We start from the raw sequence: 26,164 nt of genomic DNA, 5'->3' as shown, positions 1-26,164 counted from the left end.
GACAGTCTGTGAGGGAGAGAATAAACGGAGGACAGTCTGTGACTGAGATAATAACATGGAGGACAGTGTGTGAGGAAGAGAATAACATAGAGGACAGTCTATGAGGGAGAGAATAACATGGAGGACAGTGTTTGAGGGAGAGAATAACTTGGAGGACAGTATGTGAGGGAGAGAACAACATGGAGGACAGTGTGTAAGGGAGAGAATAAAATTTTTCCCCGTTTTTAAGTTTATCATATGGTAAAATAAAAGGTGTCTTTGAAAACTATAAGTCATCCTGTAGAAAACAAGCTGTCATACAGCGATAGATGACTAATAAAGTTTTGACTCTTAAAATAAAGACAGGAGAAAAACAATGGCAGTGTGTCCAATGGGTTAAAACATAAATGTAAGCACCAATTTTTATATGAATACTAGATGGTGGCCCAATTCTAACGCATCGGGTATCTGCTATATAATCGTCTAATTCTGTCTGTCTGTAACGAAAATCCCGCGTCGCTGATTGGTCATGGGCAGCTGGCGAGACCAATCAGCAACAGGTGCAGTCCGCCCGCGAATTGGCACGGGACTTGAACCATGCTTCGCTGATTGGTCGCGCCTGGCCGGCCACGACCAATTAGCGATCTTGGCTAGAGATTTAAACCCCGCTGCACTGATTGGTTGCGCCCGGCCGACCAATCAGTCATATTGGCACGGGATTTAAACACCGCTTCACTGATAATAATGTATATATTTTACCCGGAAAATCCTGTGTATTCATTGCATTATTCTTAAATCTTCATAAATAAACTACATAAATATTCTAGATTACCCGATGCGTTAGAATCGGGCCACCATCTAGTAAATATATATATATATACATATATTCTGATACTACAACACTAATACAGTATTATCACTACAGTATACAGTAATATCACAACAATATCACACAGTAAAAACCTACAATTAACTGCCTGAATTACCCAAATCACACATGCAATATCAGCCCTCCCATCTATGGCTTACTTTCCCTAATGAGGTATGTGGGGTTAATAAACTGGAATACCGGGCCTAGTAAGAAAAGGGGTTGCAGAGTATACTTAGCCACCATGTGTGTCTATCCTCGTCCCAGGAAGCAAGCAAGGCGAGAGAGACCACAGCCACATGATGTTGTCCCTTTTATGTGTCCAGCTAAAAGAGGTGTGTCCAGCCCGAGGTGTGGGGGATGAGGTCACGAGTATTGTTCACTAAGATACACCCCCTCAATAAACCTGTTTGACAAGCTCATGGCAGACCTTCTTTGTAATATAGCAGGCTGGAGGAGGGGCTTCGCTCCATGTGGCATACATGTGGGGGAATTATATATAAATGTGTATATACACAAAACATGCACTAAACACATCTCGATATAAAGATATACATTTTGGGGCACTTCCCTTCTACAGAAACTCATATATTATATAGAGTCATTACAAACAGAGTGATCTATTTCAAGTGTTTATTTCTGTTAATGTTGATGATTATCTCAGTAAATTAGAATGCTTTATAACTCCAGCTTCAAAAATTATTTTAAAATCCGAAATGTTGGCCTACTGAAATATATGTTCAGTAAATGCACTCAATACTTGGTTGGGGCTCTTTTTGGTTGCATCAATGCAGCGTGGCATGGAGGTGATCAGTCTGTGGCACTGCTGAGGTGTTATGAAAGCCCAGGTTGCTTTGATAGCAGCTTTCAGCTCATCTGCATTGTTGGGTCTGGTATCTCTTATCTTCCTCTTGGCAATACCCCAGCAATGACCTTTTGTGGCTTCCCTCCTTGTGGAGTGTGTCAATGACTGCCTTCTGGACATCTGTCAAGTCAGAAGTCTTCCCCATGATTGTGGAGCCTACTGAAAAAGACTAAGGGACCTATTTGAATGATTAGGAAGCCTTTGCAGGTGTTTTTTGTTAATATTAATTAATATTCTTGAAAACGAGACCGCGGAACCTGAGATAGAGACCGCTGAAAGCCGACAACATGTTTATTTCTTGGAGTTTTAATGACAATGATCAGAGTGTCCAAAAGCATAAACACCTCCCCTCCATTCCAAAAAGGGCTCTGCTTGGGATCCAGAGGTTGAACCCCCACAATCAGCAACTTACCTGCTATGGTATGCATATGTGACAACTTAATGTTTTGGAAAAAACCCTTTACTACTCCTACCATGAATTTATGTACCTACCTTTCTCACTGGCTGAAAGGGGCAAAAGAGGGCCCCTGTTCAAGAACAATATATGGACCCTTTGCAGTCCAATTGTTCATCATAATGCACAAAGTCTGATTTGGAGGTGAAAGTGACCCCTCTTACCTCTTGGGCCCTTGTGCGGTTCTCAAGGATCTACCAATGAATCCAAACAACCCTGAGGATAGGGAAAAAAAGGGAACAATGCCGCGCATGATCTAAGTACAGTAGATAATAATATTATTTAAAGGATCTACCAATGGTATGTCCATCCTTGAAGACTCTCCATATTTTAAATATAGAAAAAGATGGCACGCTTTACTGTTCTATCGTATTCAATCAGTGACAAAAATAAACAATGTTTTCGTTTTCCTGCTATAAAAACAATGTTACCCTCAGAACTTTCTTTTAATTACTCTGAAGGCTGGGCCCTACTTTCTGAACCTTGTATGCTATAAAATACCTCCACAGAGACAGGCAAGTGTGCCGCGCTTTCACTGGAGAGGGCGCTTGTAGGCATTATAAAATAAATGAGAGCATTTAATTAGAGACTGAATCAATTAGAGAAGAATATTGGCCCCTTTTGGCAAGAACACACAGAAAGTAATAGTTCAATTACCATGTAACATTCACCACCTGCAATCCTAAAAATTAAAACTTACTGCCAAAGGAAATTCTGCTGTTTTCGGTCTGCAGAATTAGTTTTAATCCCCTGATGCTGAGAATGTATGCACAACACATCACACAAAGACATTATACATTTACTTGGTTTACATGGTTCCAAAATTGTTTTTAACTGATGTAAGCTCTAATACTGTTTTTAATATTAAAAACATGGCTGAATTTTAAAGTCAAACTTTGCACTTTTCCAACATTCAAATATGTAAACATGAATTAGTTTTTTGGAATCCCACTGTGGGACTTGCATCAGATGCAATGTACTAGAAAAAAGTGCATGAGAAAAAGGTGCCAGATATGCCTTAGGCCGGTTTCACACGTCAGTGGCTCCGGTACGTGAGGTGACAGTTTCCTCCCGTACCGGAGACACTGACACACGTAGACCCATAAAAATCAATGCATCTGTTCAGATGTCATTGATTTTTTGCGGACCGTGTCTCCGTGTGCCAAACACGGAGACATGTCAGTGTTCGTGGGAGCGCACGGATTACACGGACCCAATAGAGTCAATGGGTCCATGTAAAACACGGACCTCACACGGACATTCTCCGTCTGGGGTCCGTGTGCGTGCAGGAGACAGCGCTACAGTAAGCGCTGTCCCCCCCACTGGTGCTGAAGCCGCGATTCATATGTTCCTTGCAGCAGCGTTTGCTGCAGAGAAAATATGAATAATAGTGTTTAAAATAAAGATCTATGTGTCCGCCGCCCCCCCACCCCCTGTGCGCCCCCCCGCTGTTCAGAAAATACTCACCCGCTCCCACGTTGGCTGTCACTCCTTCCTCTCTGCCCCGCGGCTTCCACTGTATGCGGTCACGTGGGGCCGATCATTTACAATCATGAATAGTCGGCTCCACCCCTATGGGAGGTGGAGCCACATATTCATGACTGTAAATGATCGGCCCCACGTGACCGCATACCCTAGAAGCCGCGGCCAGACCAGGAAGCAGCGAGGGAGGTGGGTAAGTATTTTCTGAACAGCGGGGGGGCGCACAGGGGGTGGGGGGGCGGCGGACACATAGATCTTTATTTTAAACAGTATTCTTCATATTTTCTCTGCAGCAAACGCTGCTGCAGAGAACATATGAATCCGCGATGCAGGGTACCACACGCGTGGGGTACCCACTCGCCATACGGGCGGCACACGTGTGCCGCACGTATGGCCTACGTGAGTTCCCAGGCACACGGACACGGATAACTCCGGTACCGATTTATTCCGGTACCGGAATTATCTGGACGTGTGGGACAGCCCTTAGAGTTTTTCAGATATACATTTTGAATAAAAATGTAATATTGCTAAGTAAAATGTACTGAGGTTTGAACCATACTATGGGATTGTTAATTTCATTGCATAAAGACAAGCTTAACCTAACTCTCCTGAGTAGCAAGACGAAGAAAGTCCACCTAAAATCTTTAACTGTTTTGAAGGGTTTATTCCCTTCCAATCCTTGGCAACTTCACCTCTGTGTGTAAAGCAATTTCATGCAAAGGTATATGGAGGTTTAGATTCTGTAGGAGAATATGCAGCCACAAGTATATGACACGTGGTCAAAATTGTTGGTACCCTTCATTTGATGAAAGAAAAACCCACAATGGTCACAGAAATAACTTGAATCTGACAAAAGTAATAATAAATTAAAAAAATCTATGACAATGAACAAATGAAAATCAGACATTGCTTTTCAACCATGCTTCCATAGAATTTTTTTTAAAAATTAATGAAATAGGCCTGGACAGAAATGATTGTACCCTTAACTTAATATTTTGTTGCACAACCTTTTGAGGCAATCAATGCAATCAAACAATTCCTGTAACTGTCAATGAGACTTCTGCACCTCTCGACAGGTATTTTGGCCCACTCCTCAAGAGCACACTGCTCCAGTTGTCTCTTGTTTGAAGGTTGCCTTTTCCAGACGGCATGTTTCAGCTCTTTCCAAAGATGCTCAATTGGATTTAGGTCAGGGCTCTTAGAAGGCCACTTCAGAATAATCCAATGTTTCCTCTTAGCAATTCTTGGGTGTTTTAGCTGTGTTTTTGGGTCATTATCCTGTTGCAAGACCCATGATCTGCGACTGAGCCCAAGCTTTCTGACACTGGGCCGCACATTTCTCTCTAGTATCCCTTGATAGTCTTGAGATTTCATTGTACCCTGCGCAAATTCTAGACACCCTGTGCCAGATGCAGCAAAGCAGCCCCAGAACATAATAGAGCCTCCTCCATGTTTCACAGTAGGGACTGTGTTCTTTTCTTGCCATGCTTCATTTTTCTGTCTGTGAACATAGAGCTGATGTGTCTTGCCAAAAAGTTCAATTTTTGTCTGATCCGTCCATATGACATTCTCCCAGAAGCTTTGTGGCTTGTCAACATGTAGTTTAGCAAATTCCAATCTGGCTTTTTTATGATTTTTTTTTACAATGGTGTCCTCCTTGGTCGTCTCCCATGAAGTCCACTTTGGCTCAGACAATGACAAATGGTCTGATCTGACACTGATGTTCCTTGTAATGAATAAAAATAGAACCCGGCACTCAACTTAGTGTAAAGATTGTTGGTGAGTTTATTCTATCCCAAACAGTAGCATTGCAAAACATTTCGGTCCATACAAAAGACCTTCGTCAGTTGCGTAGTGAGGGTTGTGATACAAATAATATATCCAACCACAGGATAGCACTATGGTGAATGCCAAGAGGCTATCTTGTAGTCAGATATAATAGGTAACAGGAGGGTGGATGCCGGGTCCTATTTTCATTCATTACGGTTTGGGAACCTACCTGAGCACCATTAGTCAGCTGTGCACACATTTTCTCTGCATTGATGTTCCTTGAGCTTGAAGGTCACCTTTAATCTGTTTAGAAGTTTTCTGGGCTCTTTTGTTACCATTTGTATTATCCGTCTCTTTGATTTGTCATCAATTTTCCTCCTGCGGCCATGTCCATGGAGGTTGCCTACAGCCCTTTGGATCTTACATTTCTGAATAATATGTGCAACTGTAGTCACAGGGACATCAAGCTGCTTGGAGCTGTTCTTATGTACCTTTAACATGTTTGTCTATAATTTTTTTCTAATCTCCTGAGAAAACTCTTTCCTTCACTTCCTCTGTTCCATGTTGAGTGTGATGCACACCATGTCACCAAGCAGCACAATGATTATCTGTAGCCCTATATACAGGCCCACTCACTGATTCTAAGATTGTAGACACCTGTTATGCTAATTAGTGGACACATCTTGATTTAACATGTCCCTTTTGTCCCTTTTTTTCAGGGGTACAATCATTTCTCTCCAGGCCTATTTCATGAGTTTTATTTTTTTTTATTCTGTGGAAGCATGGTTGAAAAGCAATGTCTGACTTTCATTTATTCATTGTCATAGATTTTGTATTTATTATTACTTTTGTCAGATTCAAGTTATTACTGTGACCATTGTGGTGTTTTCTGTCATTAAACGAGGGTTACCAACAATTTTGACCAGGTGTGTACATCATAGAGTGGCAGAAGATGCAGAAAACAGTTTCTGTGTATCCATATAGGCTGAGTCCCCAATTCATCAAAAGTGGTGACTTTCTCACTGGTCTTAATGTGAGGACGTGTTGAAGTCAGATGCTCATGATTTATAAAAAAAAGTATATTCTCTCAATGAATCTGGAGCATTTGATGAGTAACGTGTGCCTCTGTGTTCACTACACCAGAAATCTTACTCCAGTCAGGCTCTGACCATTTTGGAGGAGCTGGGAGAAGCTGGCATGAAAATTCCAAAGTTGCAAAATTTTGGCATCTCCGAGTTGCGCCAAAATTTTGCAACTTCAAACCTTTTAAGCAACTTTTTTGGCATAAATGATATAATAAATCAGGCCCTGAATTTTTCACTCAATAGCATAACGGTTACGATGGTCTAATGTCCAAGGTAATGTTTTCTACTTTGGCAAAGATGTAGTGCCTTGTTTTCTTGTGGTCTACTAACCTACCTATGCTTTATTTTTTCCTTGTCTCTCAGGGAAGCCTGTGCCCTGCCAAAGCCTACATTTTTCTACTCCTAGTTTTGAAAAAAAAAGTTTCCATTATGATGAAGCCCTACAACAAAGGGGGGTAATGTGCTGGTAATTAGATATGTTCCAGAGGATCTTAAAGGACAATTACACATATATTATATGGACATTGGTCATTCCACTGTTCCTTTTTGGAAGTGCATCTGAACAGCAAGGTGGATTGCTGTTGAGGGGAGATAGAGAGAAAAAAAAAAAATCTATAAATCTTCAGCACAGCGAGTGTGAGCGAGCTGAGTGTGACCTGAGCGTAAGTGTGAACGGCGGTAAGTGTGTGACTTGTGATTCAGTGACTTTGGAATCAGGGAGTTTCCAAGGGAGGAATTGCTTCTGTTTTTGTTTTTTTTTGTTTAATTAATACTTTGTATTTATTTTTAATTAACGTTTCTGTGTGCTGCAATCCCCATTAGGAAATGTGCTCCACAATTGTTAATGCCATCCAGTGTACATCTTGCCACATGTATGCAGTCCTTGACCAGCCGGTCGAGGGTGCATACTGCTGTGCGAGATGTGAGCACATTGTGCATTTGGAAACCCAGATACTGGATCTAAATGTGCAGCTGGCAACACTGAGATCCATAGACAATATGGAGAGGAGTCTTCTGCTCACAGAGCAGACGCTCAATGGGATAGATGAGGAGGGGGATGGTAGGATGGAGCTGCAGGACAGTGAGGCAGTTAGCTGGGTGACAGACAGAAGGCGGGGTAGAGTGCCAGGGAGGCTAGTCCTGATCTGGCACACCCCAATAAGTTTGCTAAGTTGGCAGATGAGGGGGGTGCCAGTACAGGGGTAGCACTGCTGCAGCCAGGCATGTCCTCTGAAAGCCGGAGGAGTGACTGCTCCAGTAAGGAGGGAAAAAGGAGAGCAGGGCAGGCCAGACAGGTGCTGGTAGTGGGGGACTCAATTATTAGGGGAACAGATAGGGCAATCTGTCACAAAGACAGGGATCGTCGGACGGTGTGCTGCCTACCTGGCGCTCGAGTCCGACACATCGCTGATCGGGTGGACAGATTACTGGGAGGGGCTGGTGAGGACCCAGCGGTCATGGTGCACATTGGCACAAATGACAAAGTTAGAGGTAGGTGGAAGGTCCTTAAAGATGATTTCAGGGAATTAGGCTGCAAGCTGAAAGCAAGGACCTCCAACGTGGTATTTTCCGAAATACTGCCTGTACCACGTGCCACGCCAGAGAGGCAACGGGAGATTAGGGAGGTTAATAAGTGGCTCAAGAATTGGTGTAGGAAGGAGGGGTTTGGGTTCCTGCAGAACTGGGCCGACTTCTCAGTTGGCTACAGGCTCTACGCTAGGGACGGGCTGCACCTCAATGGGGAAGGGGCAGCTGTGCTGGGGGAGAAAATGGTTAGAAGGTTGGAGGAGTGTTTAAACTAGGGATTGGGGGGGAGGGTATTCATTTTATAGGAGGGGAAGATAGTGCAGATAGAGACCTGGGCACAAATGAGGAAGTTGGGGGTGGCGGTGGCATGGGGGGTGGGGTTAGAACAGTTAGTAATTTAAGAAAGAATAGAGGTACAGAGAGTAACATCAAGTGCATGTATACTAATGCCAGAAGCCTCGCCAACAAAATGGATGAATTAGAACTAATGTTGTTGGAGCATAATTATGACATGGTGGGGATATCTGAAACATGGCTGGATGAGAGCCATGACTGGGCTGTTAACTTGCAGGGCTATAGCCTGTTCAGAAATGACCGTACAGATAAGCGAGGGGGAGGGGTGTGTCTATATGTAAAATCTTCCTTAAAACCCATCCTGCGTGATAATATAGGTGAATTTAATGAAAATGTAGAGTCCCTGTGGGTGGAGATAAGGGGAGGGGGAAAAAATAATAAATTACTGATAGGGGTTTGTTATAAATCTCCAAAACTAATGGAAGCAATGGAGAATATCCTCGTAAAGCAAATAGATGAAGCTGCGACTCAAGGAGAAGTCATTATTATGGGGGACTTCAACTACCCTGAAATAGATTGGGGAACAGAAACCTGCAGTTCCAGCAAAGGTAATCGGTTTTTGACAACTATGAGAGACAATTACCTTTCACAACTGGTTCAGGACCCAACAAGGAGGGGGGCACTGCTAGACCTAATATTAACCAACAGGCCAGACCGCATATCAAATATAAGGGTTGGGGGTCACTGGGGGAATAGTGATCACAAAATAATAAGTTTTCATGTAACCTTTAATAAGATGGGTAGTAGGGGGGTGACAAGGACACTAAACATCAGGAGGGCAAATTTCCAACGGATGAGAGAGGATCTTGGTGCAATTAACTGGGACGATATCCTGAGACACAAAAATACACAAAGAAAATGGGAGACATTTATTAGCATCCTGGATAGGACCTGTGCACAGTATATACCGTATGGGAATAAACATACTAGAAATAGGAGGAAACCAATATGGCTAAATAGAGCTGTAAGGGGCGCAATAAGAGACAAAAAGAAAGCATTTAGAGAATTAAAGGAAGTAGGTAGTGAGGAGGCATTAAATAAATACAGAAAATTAAATAAATTCTGTAAAAAGCAAATCAAGGCAGCAAAGATTGAGACAGAGAGACTCATTGCCAGAGAGAGTAAAAATAATCCCAAAATATTCTTTAACTATATAAATAGTAAGAAACTAAAAAATGACAGTGTTGGCCCCCTTAAAAATAGTCTGGGTGAAATGGTGGATGAGGATGAGGAAAAAGCCAATATGCTAAATGACTTTTTTTCATCAGTATTTACAAAAGAAAATCCCATGGCAGACAAAATGACTAGTGATAAAAATTCCCAATTAAATGTTACCTGCTTAACCCAGCAGGAAGTACAGCGGCGTCTAAAAATAACTAAAATTGACAAATCTCCGGGCCCGGATGGGATACACCCCCGAGTACTGCAGGAACTAAGTACAGTCATTGATAGACCATTATTTTTAATCTTTAAAGACTCCATAATAACAGGGTCTGTACCACAGGACTGGCGTATAGCAAATGTGGTGCCAATATTCAAAAAAGGGGCAAAAACTGAACTCGGTAATTATAGGCCAGTAAGCTTAACCTCTACTGTGGGTAAAATCCTGGAGGGCATTCTAAGGGATGCTATGCTGGAGTATCTGAAGAGGAATAAACTCATGACCCAGTATCAGCACGGGTTTACTAGGGACCGTTCATGTCAGACTAATTTGATCAGCTTCTATGAAGAGGTAAGTTCCGGACTGGACCAAGGGAACCCAGTGGACGTAGTATATATGGACTTTTCCAAAGCTTTTGATACGGTGCCACACAAAAGGTTGTTACATAAAATGAGAGTAATGGGGATAGGGGAAAATATGTGTAAGTGGGTTGAGAGCTGGCTCAGGGATAGGAAACAAAGGGTGGTTATTAATGGAGCACACTCGGACTGGGTCACGGTTAGCAGTGGGGTACCACAGGGGTCAGTATTGGGCCCTCTTCTTTTTAACATATTTATTAATGACCTTGTAGGGGGCATTCAGAGTAGAATTTCAATATTTGCAGATGACACTAAACTCTGCAGGGTAATCAATACAGGGGAGGACAATTTTACATTACAGGATGATTTATGTAAACTAGAAGCTTGGGCTGATAAATGGCAAATGAGCTTTAATGGGGATAAATGTAAGGTCATGCACTTGGGTAGAAGTAATAAGATGTATAACTATGTGCTTAATTCTAAAACTCTGGGCAAAACCGTCAATGAAAAAGACCTGGGTGTATGGGTGGATGACAAACTCATATTCAGTGGCCAGTGTCAGGCAGCTGCTACAAAGGCAAATAAAATAATGGGATGTATTAAAAGAGGCATAGATGCTCATGAGGAGAACATAATTTTACCTCTATACAAGTCACTAGTTCGACCACACTTAGAATACTGTGCACAGTTCTGGTCTCCGGTGTATAAGAAAGACATAGCTGAACTGGAGCGGGTGCGGAGAAGAGCGACCAAGGTTATTAGAGGACTGAGGGGTCTGCAATACCAAGATAGGTTATTACACTTGGGGCTATTTAGTTTGGAAAAACGAAGACTAAGGGGTGATCTTATGTTAATGTATAAATATATGAGGGGACAGTACAAAGACCTTTCTGATGATCTTTTTAATCATAGACCTGAGACAGGGACAAGGGGGCATCCTCTACGTCTGGAGGAAAGAAGGTTTAAGCATAATAACAGACGCGGATTCTTTACTGTAAGAGCAGTGAGACTATGGAACTCTCTGCCGTATGATGTTGTAATGAGTGATTCATTAATTAAATTTAAGAGGGGACTGGATACCTTTCTGGAAAAGTATAATGTTACAGGGTATATACACTAGATTCCTTGATAAGGCGTTGATCCAGGGAACTAGTCTGATTGCCATATGTGGAGTCGGGAAGGAATTTTTTTCCCCATGGTGGAGTTACTCTTTGCCACATGGGGTTTTTTTTGCCTTCCCCTGGATCAACATGTTAGGGCATGTTAGGTTAGGCTATGGGTTGAACTAGATGGACTTACAGTCTTCCTTCAACCTTAATAACTATGTAACTATGTAACTATGTAATGATCATTTGCAAGCAGGGAAAATTTTTTAAAAAATGATGACTTACCCAAAACAAGTCAAGCATGTTTAGCTCAAAAGCAGAACTCAAGATGCCCAATGAGGTCTCCAAGAACTTCAGAATATAATTGCAGGACCTACAGGCTGCTCTCATTACTATTGATGTTAAATAACATGAAACTACCATCTACTATATAATTGTCTAAGGGTACTTTCGTCTGTCTGTCCTTCTGTCTGTCGCGGTTATTCGTTCGCTGATTGGTCTCGCCAGCTGCCTGTCATGGCTGCCGCGACCAATCAGCGACCCACACAGTCCGGAAAAAAATGGCCGCTTCTTACTCCCCGCACTCACTGCCCGGCGCCCGCATACACCCCTCCGGTCACCGCTCACACAGGGTTAATGCCGGCGGTAACGGACCGCGTTATGCCGCGGGTAACGCACTCCCTGTGTGTCCCCAACTTTGTACTATTGACGCTGCCTATGCGGCATCAATAGTGCAAAATGTAGTGTTAAAAATAATAAATTAAAAAAAAACCTGCTATACTCACCCTCTGTAGTCCGCTGAGCCGCTCGCACCGCCCGCCATCTTCTGTTGCAGGTTGTGGTGGCAAGGATGGTATGGCAGAAGGACCTGCCATGACGTCACGGTCATGTGACCGTGACGTCATCAGAAGTCCTGCGCGCCTGCGCGGAAAGGACCTGACGTGACGTCACGGTCATGTGACCGCTACATGGTCATGTGACCGCGACGTCTTCACAGGTCCTGCGCTCAGACCAACCCTGGGACCGGAAGCTGCCGTGGACTACAAGGGGCCCTCGGAAAGGTGAGTATATGTTTATTTTTTATTTTTTAACCTGTGACAAATGTGGCTGGGCAATATACTACGTGACTGGCCAATATACTACGTGGCTTTGTGCTGTATACTACTTCGCTGTGCAATATACTACATGGCTCTGTGCTGTATACTATGTCACTGGGCAATATACTACATCGCTGGGGGGCAATATACTATGTCGCTGGGCAATATACTACGTCTCTGGGCAATATACTACATGACTTGGCAATATACTACGTGCCTGGACAATATACTACATGGCTGGGCAATATACTACGTTGCTGGGCAATATACTACGTGACTGGGCAATATACTACATGACTGGGCAATATACTACGTCACTGGGCAATATACTACGTGGCTGGCCAATATACTACGTCTCTGGTGTTATGGCTGGACCTGGTGGTTAGGAGCACCGGGAATGACCTGATAGTCAAAACTGCAAAATAGAGCGAGCTCTGGGAAGTGGGAGCTCTGCTGACTGCAGCCCTAATCTATTATCACACACACTAGAATTAGCCGTGGATCGTACCTGACTCTGCCTAGACGACTCTTCACAGCCTGAGAGGTAACTACCCCTAAAGAGAAATATAGCCTCACCTTGCCTCAGAGAAATTCCCCAAAGGAAAAGAGTAGCCCCCCACATATATTGACTGTGAGTTAAGAGGAAGGCACAAACATAGGAATGAGACAGGTTTCAGCAAAGGAGGCCCGACTTACTAAATAGACAGAAGATAGATAAAGGGATCTTTGCGGTCAGCACAAAAAACTACCAAAAGCCACGCAGAGTGAGCAAGAAACCCCCCGCGCCGACTCACGGCGCGGTAGGTGCCACTCTGCAACCCAGAGCTTCCAGCTAGCGAGACAATATCATGATAGCCAGCTGGACAAAACTTAGCAAGTGCTCAGAAATATATTCAGCACACAAATGAACAACAAATGAGCTTAACAGGGACTTAGCTTCTACTGAAGTAGACAGGTCATCAGGAGATCCAAGTGAGATCTGAACCAGTACAGATACATTGACAACTGGCATCAGGTAACGATCTGAGCAGAGTTAAATAGAGGAACCAGCCCAGTCTTAAACGATGCAGCTGAGGAAGCCACCTCCAGACCAGCAGCTCCACTTTCAGCCACCAGAGGGAACCCACAGACAGAACTCACAGAAATACCATTCCTGACCACAGGAGGGAGTTCGAGAACAGAGTTCACAACACTCTGGGCAATATACTACATGACTTGGCAATATACTACGTGCCTGGACAATATACTACATGGCTGGGCAATATACTACGTGGCTGGGCAATATACTACGTGACTGCGCAATATACTACGTGGCTGGGCAATATACTACGTGGACATGCATATTCTAGAATACCCGATGCGTTAGAATCGGGCCACCATCTAGTTAGTTAAAATGATCAAAAATCAATAGATCAACATGGGAAAAATGCCAGAAGAAAACCTTTTCTTTCTTAAAAGACCTCTAAAGCAACTTTGTGATATCAAGGCAAATGTCGGGACTTTGTGTGCCCTGACGAGGTGAAGATATTTGGTCCCAGTAGCAAAAGACATATTTATAGTCTATTGCGCTAAAGCAAAATAAAGACAGATACTGATGGGAAGGAGGTGAAATGGAGCCAAAATATTGATATTCTTCCCTGTGTAATTTTGGCGTTCTTGAATTTTTTTTCGTTTACAGTGTTTACCGATCGGGTTAATTAGTTTTATATTTTGATAGATCGGACCTTTCTGAACTCTGCGATACTACATTTGTGGATTTTTTTATTTCTATAATATCCTTATTTATTTCACTGTATTTGTTAATCTGTGATCACAGCATCACTGTATATAGCAGAAACTACGATCTCCTTTGAAGCCCGGCCACAGGCAGGGTATCAAAGGAGCTCCATAATGACACGCACAAAGGCCTTCAATAGACCCCCAGCTGTCATAGCAAACTATCATGCTGCAGCAATGCAGGTATGTGCAGACTCCATGAAGGAGAGTGGGTGACAGAAAAAGAGGTCACACTTACCACACCACAGCCCAGTGCAAGCTGCACTGCGCCACAAGGTGGCGACAGAGAGTGGTCAAAACAAGCCAAGTCCGTAACAGTCGGTAAGCGTATTGTTTAAAGGGGAAAACAGAAACCGTGGTCAATTAACAAGCCGAGGGTCTGAACCAACCAGGAGCAAAGGTACCAAAGATGTTAGACAGAGAACGGAGTCAGAGTAAGCCAAAAGGTCAAAAAGCCAGACAGACGTGTGGTAACAAAAACGAGAAGCAGGAGACAAAGTCAGAGTCTTAGCCGGGTCACAAACGGAGGGGATAAACACAAGAGTCAGCCTAGATTGGGTACAGGAGACAGGGCAGGTACAGGTAAGGGAGGTCAGAGGCAAAAGGAACACAGGGGTATCTCAGGTAGCAGTCTCAGCAAGCCCAAAACTATCATTGACACAAGCTGCCAGCAAGAGAACCAATAAATAGCCACTCCCAAATCAAAGAGAGGCAGGAATAGTTAACCCCACCATGACCAGGCCGGAACAGGGGAAAAATGGCAAACTCCGACCCGGATCATGACACAAACCATTGGTGACTTACAATTATGTCAGGGGCGCGCCAATGGGCACATGGAATGACGTGTCCCCATGCTAGCACATTTAAATGTTGCTGTTAGAGATTGACATTTAACAGATTAACAGTCGCAGACGAAACTCTGCCCTACCCATGATTGTTAGAGGCAGATCCTGGCTGTTAGGCCTATTTCACATGCCCGTGTCTCCGGTACATGTGGTGACAGTTTTCACACGTACTGGAGACATACACACGAAGACCCATTCAAATGAATTGGTCTGTGCACATGTCCGTGTGTTTCCATGGACCGTGTGTCCGTGTGCCCCACATACATACATGTCCGTTTTTTACCATCAGCACAGATGGCAAAACGTCCCACACACGTGCACACGGAGAACACACATTGATGTCCTCTGTGTGACATGCATCGACACCGGGGAAGAAGCGCTACAGTAAGCACTGTTCTCCGGCGGCAGGTGCTGAAGACAGCTCTCATCATTCTCTCCTGCTCTGCCCTCGGCGTGAACAGAGGAGAATGATGACTTATATTAAAGTCCAAATGAGGATAGCAGGTGGGAGCTTTTGGGACTCTTACTTCCATCATCTGAGACCAGCTACCGCTAATAATAGTGACAGTAGAAGCCGATGATTGGGGTATTCCTCAGCCGCTGCCTGCGATATAACGAAATAAATGAATGAAAAACACGACGTGGGTTCCCCCTATGAATGATGAGAGCCGTCTTCAGCACCCACCGCCGAGGAACTGTGCTTACTGTAGTGTTTCTTTCCAGGCGGCCATCCGTGTGGTACTGATGCTGCACATGGTCGCCACACATGTGCCGCCAGTATTACACACACGGACACATGAACACGGAAATCTCCGCTACCGTTTTTTCCAGTACCGGAAATAAACGGACGTGTGAAAACAGCTTAACACACAGCCATCACCTGCCATGTATAGGGTGGGGTGAGCACCGCTTTCAACATTTTCCGTACATGTACATTGATTGTCATGAAGGGGTTAAAAAACCAATAAACTTCACATGAGTGAATCTTATCTTTTTACACAAAATGCACAAAAATCCAAGAATACCATTCACACAGATATACAAGTAATGCTTTCTGAAAACATCCTCTCATATTTTCTCTTTTCTAAAACTTTATACTTCTCTGCTTCGGATAAACTAAGAAGTTTATATTCAGTAATACAACCCTAAATGTCTTTGTTAAAAGAGTTTTTGAAGCAGAATTTGACAGCGAATGTGGGTTGTGTAATTACTGCACTTGCCAAGTTGCTGAATTCCCTGCTCGATTGTTATTGTCACAGCACAGCCTACACCTTGTCACATATTTCTATATACATAATACACTCTCCAAGTAAGTGCCTCATCAAAAACTTACTTAAAAGAGTTTTAAGATTCATTTATTCTGCTTCATTTTAGTTTTGTTTCTGCCCATTGTCATGTGTTCAGAGTAATCCAATTGCTGTTGAATTATATTTCATAATGTTTAGCATGAGATTGGGGGTCATATACAATACTTTTAGTATTTGTAAGCCAGTTGTGTCCTTTAGTTCCTTTTGTATAATTTTAGAGAAGGTTCTAGTTTTGCTAAATATCCGCAATCATGTGCCAAGGCTCATTAAAGGGAATCTGTTAATAGGTATTTACTATTCCATCTGAGAGCAGCTGTCACGACTTAGTTGTCGGGTGACCCAGGACCAGGAGCTCCTTCCCTGTCCCTACCACTAGGGGGTGCCCTAGCTCACCCTATTCCCTGGAATACTTCTGAAGGTGAAGATGACGGGGCCACCACCCTTGCCTTATCTCCTGAGTTCATCTTCTGTCTGTTCTCTTCCACTACCAGGGAATAGAGGGGCTACTGTGCACCACAGTACACCAATCCGACGAACAAGGCAACACAAACAAGGGTAAACTAACAACACCAACCATACAAATATTCACTCTCATATAACAGAGGATTGTACTAGGGAGTGGAGGACGGGGGAAAAAACAAAGTAGGAAAAATAGGGAATTATCACACTTACAAACCATGCAACAGTCACAGATAACTCCACCAAAACTCCTTCTCATATGAACACTTCTCCTCCTAAGCCATGCAGCAAATGCTAGCTCTGACATGAATTTGAATCAGGACCCAGATTATAAAGGGGATAGGAGTGGCTAACTGAGCTCAGCTGAGAGCTCAGAGATTCCAACATGGCCGATCACCCCGTTCTGCCAAAAGAAATAAACACCACTAAAACGAAGGAGAAGTGCTTCTTCTCAGCACAAGAGTAGGAGCAATCAGACACTGCGGTATTCTGGCTCCCCTCTATGTTGCGGTAACCTCGTGACAGCAGCATAATGTAGTAGCAGAGATACGGATTCCAGCAATGAATCACTTACTGAGCTGCTTGCTGTGGTGTTGATAAAATCTGTTGCAGATCTACCAGATCTCCGAATGCTGAGCTCTGTATAACCCCGCCCACACCACTGATTGGCACTGGCAGCTTTATGTGTCCACTATGCTTGGCTGTCAATCATTGGTGGGGGCGGGATTAGACAAAGCTCATGTATATGCTTCACTACCTGGCAGCAGGTTTACTAGTCCTCTAGTGATAATCTCATGCTGATGAAACAGTGATTTTTATCAAAATTACAGCAAGTAGCCCATTAAGTGACACTTCGCTGGCGTCAGAGTCTTTGTCCTTACATTATGCTTCTGTTAGATTAGGTAACAAAAACCTGATGACATATTCTCTTTAAATTATTGGGTACTGCATGGTAGAAGTAGCTGTCTCCAATGGATGGCACTTGACAGCAAGCTTTCTTCCTAATGGAGGAAAGGAAATTTACTTGCCGCTTTCTGGAGCTATACCTGTCCTGTAAAGGTCGCCATATACATTGCTTGAAAGTTATCCAAAACAGCTGCTCCTGGTGGGATTGTCCAACCATCTGATGTATATGGGTCCCCCCAAACTCTCTCCTTACCCTCCACAAATATTGTCAGTGAAAGGATCAGGCTACTGCAATTATAAGATGGATGAATTTATAACGCCCAGATACCTTTCTTTCCTTTCTTCCTATTGAAAACACCTAAATCCTCGACCAAGTAAAGCATTCATGTTTATGGCAGAGTCAGAAGATATTGCTAGGAATATTACAGAATTTTTGCCTTCTGATAAAAGTTTTAGCTGTTTTTTTCATGAAAATAGAGTTCAGATGCGCTTTTCTCTTTATAATTTGGAGGAACAAATTTATGTCCATCGACTGGTCTGATGAACTAAACTAATGGCTTTAAAGAAGCACTCTTCCCATCAAAGTGTTTATCCACATATATATATTGAAATCATCATATTATATAGCACTGTGTACTTACAATTGCTCATTTTGCCCTTTCGTCCAGTTAATTCTTCTCTTTTCCATTAGGTCTATGACATTATGGGGTTAAAATCAGACTAGTCAAACCCTTCTTAGATCTATGTAGAAACAGGAGGTCAATTTTTCTTGCATGAGTCATCATTAGAATTACGATTTTACAACACTGCAAAGTCCCTGACAGCCCAGCTCCACCTCCTCTTCGACTCCTGACTCATATGCTCCCTTACTCCCCTCTGCAAAGGACTTTACATTGGTGTGGAATTGTAGTTCTAATGATGACTCATGCAAGGAAATGAAACTTCCTGTTTCCACATAGAGATTAGAAGGACTCAGGTTGTCTATTATTATTCATTATGTGATATCATAGACCTAATGGAAAACACAAGAATTAACTGGATAAAAGACCAAAATGAGCAGTTATAAGTACACAGTGTTATATAATATGAAGACTGCAACATATTAATAGGGTAAAACCTTTGATAAGAGTGCTTCCTTAAGTAATGTATCCTACTGTTAGCTTAGGTACTAATCTGCGGTTGGATCAGGATTTGAGCTTATAAGTCATGTAAAAACTGTCTAACACAATTCACTCAGTCTAGTTGTTTGTTCATTTTTTCCCAAAGTGAATATATACATATTAGAGCAAGATAAAGCTATATTGTTATTATAAGAGTCTCAGTATTCACCTTCGGGAATAAAGCCTAGTATTAGCCGCAGCATTAGGTTGGATTAAATAGATCAGTATCATATTTTGTGTAAAGACCAGAAATGTGAAGGATATGAGAACTGGGCGGGGGGAGAAAATAATGATAAAATGCAGAGTCAATTCAATGACTAATGTATTTTAGCAGATGGCTATTGATTGCCTGGCATTGGGTATGGTCACAACTAAAACAAAAGGAAGTTATGTTGCTGATCCTGTAAGAAAAGGGGGATAAGTAACAACCATGTGAGTGGGCTCTGATCTGAGCACTGTCTACAAATAATATTAGTGGAATAGATAGCGTTCATGAAAACTAAGCTGTAAAGCTTATTTAATACAGTCGCTGGTTCACTAGTTCACTGTTGCGCTCATATGTATTCTCCTTATCACAGCAAACAGCTGTTAGCAGGAAGGTTCTCTTGTGACAGTACAATCTATTACTCCGGATGACATCCACGGCCATACCTCTGTTACCAAACACAGCCACAGATCAATGGAGGTAGGAAATAACCAGCTCTGCAAATATAGGATTCAGATCCTGTGCTGACTCTCTGCCTGATAGGTGTAAAATAGTGATGATAATAATGATTAATAATAGCAATATTTCTAATGCTAATAAAAACAATATTATTATTATTATTATTATTATTAATAATACGTTTTGGGGCTGCATCACACAACAGTATTTTTTCTCATCTGGGAAAATCAGTCGATTATGCTAATCATACTCTGATCAGAGTGTAATCATAGGGTGATAGGATTTTATCAGATCATGAAAGGATGGAAAAAAAGATTTTCTTCTTTATTCAGTCAGCCCATCAAAATCAGACCATACTCAGATGTCATCTGAGTCCTGTCCTATGTTTTTGACTGACTCATTGTCTTGCATGGCCGATTGCGATCCGAAAATCGGAAACAAATGTTGCATACTGTGATTTTTTCCTCAGACAGACTCTGTCCTTTAATCATTGCACATCAAGTGTCTTTGTGATTAAGAGCCCCGTAAAAATTTGACTAAAGTCAGCTGATCCCACCGTTATTGAAGGTCTAATGTGTTTGGGGGCGCCGGCAAACTGATGGTCGGGAGAGATGTCGATCACGCATATATAACAGGCCATCCCTGATCATGTTGTTCTCCCTGGGATAAGCCGCAAGTCAACGTGTCAGTTTGAAGCTTTCTCACAGAGAACACAGGAGTGATCAGCCGAACGAGCGTTCCTGTGAATGGAGAAAAAGGAGAAGTTCTAGGTTCTGGTAAAATATCAAATGTAGTCTTTATTCCATCAAGGTTAAAAAAATCAGAGACACGACGTTTCGAACACGGTTGTTCTTTGTCAAGCTTCAGTTCAAAACGCGTTGCTTGCTAACCATCATGTCTCTGATTTTTTAAACCTTTATGGAATAAAGACTACATTTGATATTTTACCAGAAGCTGGAACTTCTTCTCCTTTTTCTACATTTGCCAACATGAGTGGTCAGCTCGTGGTTCTGTTCATCCTGGATCCTTATTTTCCCTAATGGTGAGCTGGCATTACTTTCTTTCTCTCGTGGGACTGTCGGCTGAGATGACTATTGGCCAAACGATCATCTGAAGTATCGGTTGGCCGACTGCCATTTAATGGTCGGCGTTAGACATTGCCTATCTTCTTGCTTACGTAGTTACTTTAGTGTTCCACAAATTAGTTTTTCTGTATAATTCGAAAATATGTCTGATCCTCTGTAGGTTATGGTAGAGATGTTTATATCCTATAGATACAGATCACAGAAGCAGTGAATTATCACACGTAAGTTTTTATGAAATATTGACTGAACAGGACAAGCATGTCTACTGTGTGGTCAAGGGCTACCACGTGGCCCGACAATTCATAGGTGCAGACTATGCATGGTTCATGGGTCAGTGGCTGGATAGACAACCATTGCTGCTTTGTGATAAAACATTTGGTAATTGTGAATTTCCTTCTTTCTTGCAGGGAGTATAGTGTATCTGGGAATGATGGTTGGAGCATTCTTCTGGGGAGGCCTAGCAGATAAAGTGGGGCGGAAGCAATCTCTCCTGATCTGTATGTCTGTCAATGGATTTTTTGCCTTTCTGTCCTCATTTGTCCAAGGATATGGATTATTTCTACTCTGCCGATTACTTTCTGGATTTGGGTAAAACGAGATTTCTTTTTTGAAATTTTTGAATGTTTTTTTGCTTGGATCTTTAAATAATTTCTAAACTTTTTTTTATATGAAAAATACACATTTTTGTGTACCTAAGTAGTTCATTTGATAGGTAAAATAAGTTAATAAGGTATGGTGTCTAATAAGAGTGTTGACATTAAAGTGGTCCAGGAAAAGCTTAGACTCTGTTCACATGACTGTTTATCGTTTCTGTTTTTTTTGTTCCATTTAGAACAGATAAATTGAACCAATAAACTGAATTAAGATCCCAGACATTCCTACTTCAAACGAAAGTAAGGAGTCCACATTGATTTATATTGAGACATTCTGGATTTTATTTGTTTATTTTTTACTTTTAGAACAGAAAGTCCTGCATGCGGATCTTTTTCTTTCATTCTAAGGGCTCGCTCACACCACTGTATTTTCTGTACGAAAGCAATCTAACAAAACATCAGATTGCACTTGGACCAATGTTATTCCATGAGGCTGCGCACATGTAAGATTCTTTACTTGGACCGAGACGGTCCGAGTAAAAAATCGCTGCATGTCTGAGTTTGATCCCATATTCGGATCGCAATCAGTCATGCAAGTCAATGAGTTCGTGAAAAACATCGTACCGGATTTCATTTGAGTGCAGGCCAATTTCCATGCACTGACACAATGGAGAAGATGGAGAAATTTTATTCTCCTTCTTCTCCTCATCTGAGAGAATCAGCTAGATTCTCTCGCATAAAAGAATCTACATTCGTCTGATCCTAGCCTAAAAATACAAAACATACGCAAACCAGACAGACTGATATAAATAAACTGCGGCCAATTTTATGGTAAAATACATACAGGATGCTGATTCCATTTTATGTGCCATGTAATTATTCTAAGCAGACAGACAAATTTAGGAGACAAATTGACATGTGAACCTTAAATAATGTGCACAATTTTTTTTTTACTTAAAGGGAACCTGTCACCCCCAAAATCGAAGATGAGCTAAGCCCACCAGCATCAGGGGCTTATCTACAGCATTCTGTAATGCTGTAGATAAGCCCCCGATGTATCCTGAAAGATGAGAAAAAGAGGTTAGATTATACTCACAAAGCGGCTGTCCCGCTGTCGTCCGGTCCGGTGGGCGTCGCGGTCCGGTCCGGGGCCTCCCATCTTCTTACGATGACGTCCTCTTCTTGCATTCACGCTGCGGCTCCGGCGCAGGTGTACTTTATCTGCCCTCAAAGTCAGAGAAGCCCGGCGCCTGCGCACTGCAGTACTTTGCTCTGCCCTCAACAGGGCAGATAAAGTACGCCTGTGCAGGAGCCGCAGCATGAAGACAAGAAGAGAACATCATCCTATGAAGATAGGAGGCCCCGGACCGGGCCACGACGCCCATTGGATCAGACCGCCCAACCAGGTGAGTATAATCTAAACTCTTTTTCTCATCTTTCAGGATACATCGGGGGCTTATCTACAGCATTTCCAGAATGCTGTAGATAAGCCCCTGATGCTGGTGGGCTTAGCTCATCTTCGATTTTGGGGGTGACAGGTTCCCTTTAAATTCATAAATTGTGGGTTAAACATCATTTTTTGAATTTCATTAAAATGTTGCCCCTTTGTCTTCTATAGCTTTCTGTTGCACTGTCTATTGATAGCTGCAGAATGAGTTATCTGAGAATCCATCAGTCCACGTGTTCTGAAGAGTTTGTAATTCTTATTTGTATTTTTTTCTGAGCTCCTCCTTACTGATTTATGACCACAGATGACATTAACGTAGAGTTAATAAACTAGCTGAGAAAAGCTAAGAAAAAGACAGACATAAGAGTTACAAACTCCTGCCAGAGCCTGTTAAAGCCAAATGGCTCCAAATTTTTAAAGAAACCCGAATCCAAAAATTTTAGCCCAAAATACATGCATTTAAGTAAAAAAAAAATAGTTCACAAAAGCGTCCATATCCTTTACGACAATTTTACACCACTAGCCGGACAAGCATTTGCAAGAACACTCATATAAGTGTGGCGCTGATCAGTCATTTATAGGCTGCTTGTATATTTCATACCACCTAAACAACTAATAGTTAATGGCACATGATGAGCTAACTTGCTTGGAGAAGGTGTTATCGGATCATGCTCTTGTGCTAACAGAGTGTCTTCAGCGTGCCCTTAAAATGTGACTGCATGTCTCACTGCTGATAGACAGCCTCAGGCTGTCTAACAAACAGGCCATCCCTGTTCATTAGCAGTTTTTTGGTTCAGGTTTTGAATGATGCTCATTGGAAAAAGAAAATGCATGCCACTTCCTTAAAGGGAATGGTATTAACCTGCAGATATAGGGTTAATCTGCAGGCTAACACTGTTAGGAAGGTGTCCAGCCACCATTTTGAAAGCCCAGCTTTAATCAACTTTATTCCTCCCAGAAGCCGCCAGCTCACTGTCATATGGGCATGTAAGGGGATGAATGAGTGAGAAGACACATATAGTAATGCCTAATCCAAGTATCAGCAAGTGAACATTGCCATCTGCGGACTAAAGATGATAAGAAAGAAGAAAGCAGAGATAATTACATTATTAGGAACTGAAGAGTGAAGTACACATCTCCAGAGGGAAGAGATTGGAGGAGATGCCAGGTCAGCCGACAGCTGTGGAACAATTAATAATTCTAAAGGGGCTGGAAAGACTGAGAAGGAGAGAAATTGGCGAATGGACTTGGTCATCTGAGCCGCAGAGTTGGGTTATAGCCGTCATTACGAGAGACCAGTCCTGACTGAAGATCCAATTAACCAGACTCAAATGAAGATTTGAGAGAACAGATCTGGGTAAAGACCCACGAGACCAGACCCGAAGATGAGAGACCCGAGTCATGCCAGACGACCCATGACGGTCGAGCTGCGGAGAGGTACATTTGTATGAGCCACAACCACCAATGCAAACGTATGGTACAGAGAGGAGAAAAAGAATCGGGGCTGTACTGCAGGGAATGGAGTCAGCCAGTGTGTTCGGTATGCCGAGTTACCATTCGATATGAGACTTGTGGCCTAACAGGGAGTAACATAGATTCCTGTGGGGGCCTGTACGACACTTTATATCACTTTGGAAGTGGCGATGGGTCCGTTGGTGATGATGATGCACCCTACATCGAAGAATTAGGACCAAGACATTACTCACGACAATAGTTGCTTAGTTGTGAATATAGAGTGGTGGTGTGTAAATACTATTGTATGTTGTATTGTATATACTGTGTCTATCCTATTTAGTTGTATTATCATGTTATTAACTTGTTGTAATTCAGTGTATTGCCACAGCTTATTTATTTGCCTTTGATATTGTGACATAGGCACTAAGTACCTATATATTGGTGGTAATCAAATAAATAATTGGTAGTTAAATACCACTATCTCCTCATTCTCTGGGCCATTGCATCCTTGTACCTGTCAACAGGTGTGCCGACACAGTTAACAGTGAGAGCAGGATCTGTAAGCATGCCTCAACACTTTGACCTCAGGACAGCCGGCACTATAGTGCATCAGTACAAAGCTGGCTGTCAGTCAGTGCTGGAGCATGCGTACATCCTCCGCTCTGAATGCTCTGAGCTATGACTGTAGCTGCATCAGCACGCCTGTTTGACTGAAAGCAGGTGGCTCCAAGGAGGACTAAAGATAATATTCTCTTTAATGCACGCTTTTAGTAGGGTGGCTGGCACCTTTCTAACGTTACTATATCTGCCGAATAGTGGCATTTTGCAACGTGACGGGATACCTTCACAGCAATTGCTGTAAAAAATGTTTCAGGAATAAACTCTTCCAAAACGCTTCAAAAACGTGCCAGGAAAAGAAAGACTCCTCCAAAAACTCCACAAAGTTTATGTGCAAATGATGTTTCTTGAGGCATTTTTTCGCATGACTGCTGTTTTTTTTCTAGCATTTTGGGGGCTTCTTTTTTACTGGTGGTTTCCAGAATTTTCTATTTTACTCCATTTAACAGTGAATAAACCGTTAGTGATTTTTGAAGCAAAATCACTGACAAAACGATCAAACAGACAACAAAGTGCCTCCCCATTGATTTCAGTCAAACAAAGTAGAGCTTCTTCAGAGGGGAAAACACCTGAAGAATGGACCGGTCACTTCTTTCATCCGCTTGGCCTCTTTGGACACCTGAAGCAGCTAAAAGACGCTCAAAAGCCTGAGCATATGAACAGCAAGTCGTTTTTACAAAGAAATACATATGTTCATTCTTTTGAGAGTTTTCTGACCACTTTTGCTGGTGTCTTTAGCAGTAGAACCGCTTCACATCTGCATGGAAAGAAGATACCCAAAAATGAGCATTCTCTAACTTGGTTTCCACTCATCATTTTTGACCGCCTCAAGGAAGCTCTATGTGCACATAGACTTAGGCAGTGTCTGTATCAACATCTAATATTACTCAGTATTACCCAGTACTAGGTTACTACTACAACTACTGTTGTGCATTCGCCCAGACTTTCTGTTGGAGCAGTAACAAGTGTGTTAATGTTGGATTGCAGCCAGGAGCTATACAGTAAGTGCACCACTGCAAATTAGCATAAGGCCAATGAATTCCCATGGAATGGAGACAGCTCAGTAATGAATATATTGATAACTGGCTTTCTTAGAGGCATATTGATCGTATGTGGTTTAATTAAATGGAGTCATTGATTGTGATTTGTGTGGTTTGAAGCATGTGACAATAACTCCACACAGTATACACTGTCGGCTTATTTCTAGACTATGGTAGGCTGTTTCTGTCATTGGGTTGTATGTTAGTCTTGCTCCATACAGCAAACAATGGGAAAATAATTTTTTTCTGTGTAGTGCAAGTGACATGATATGAAGTCAATATAAGAGGCTGATTGGATGTTACTACTTACTGATTTACACATTTTATTAAAGCTAATAAATAACAGACTCCCTCTGAATAGGTAATGGATCATTACAGTACAGCAAACTGCATTAATATTTTCCTTAATAGTTTATTTAATTGGCTCCCTTCCCAAGTAATAAAACTTACACACAGTTCTTATAAATGATCCTGTTCTCCTC

At 42.3% G+C, this 26,164-nt stretch overlaps 1 protein-coding gene across 1 annotated transcript in view; it reads left to right on the top strand.

Moving 5' to 3' along the window:
• Positions 1 to 26,164, top strand: part of SV2C (synaptic vesicle glycoprotein 2C) — a 334,443-nt gene that overhangs the window by 131,763 nt on the left and 176,516 nt on the right. Inside the window, exon 3 of the mRNA XM_077287335.1 lies at positions 20,937 to 21,117. Coding sequence (XP_077143450.1) covers positions 20,937 to 21,117 — 181 coding nt within the window. The remainder of the gene's footprint in view (positions 1 to 20,936; positions 21,118 to 26,164) is intronic.

Source organism: Ranitomeya variabilis, chromosome 1 (genome assembly GCF_051348905.1).
Source record: "Ranitomeya variabilis isolate aRanVar5 chromosome 1, aRanVar5.hap1, whole genome shotgun sequence".
NCBI lineage: Eukaryota > Metazoa > Chordata > Amphibia > Anura > Dendrobatidae > Ranitomeya > Ranitomeya variabilis.
The sequence above is the reverse complement of the archived record's forward strand: the minus strand, read 5'-3'. Positions and strand labels throughout refer to the sequence as shown.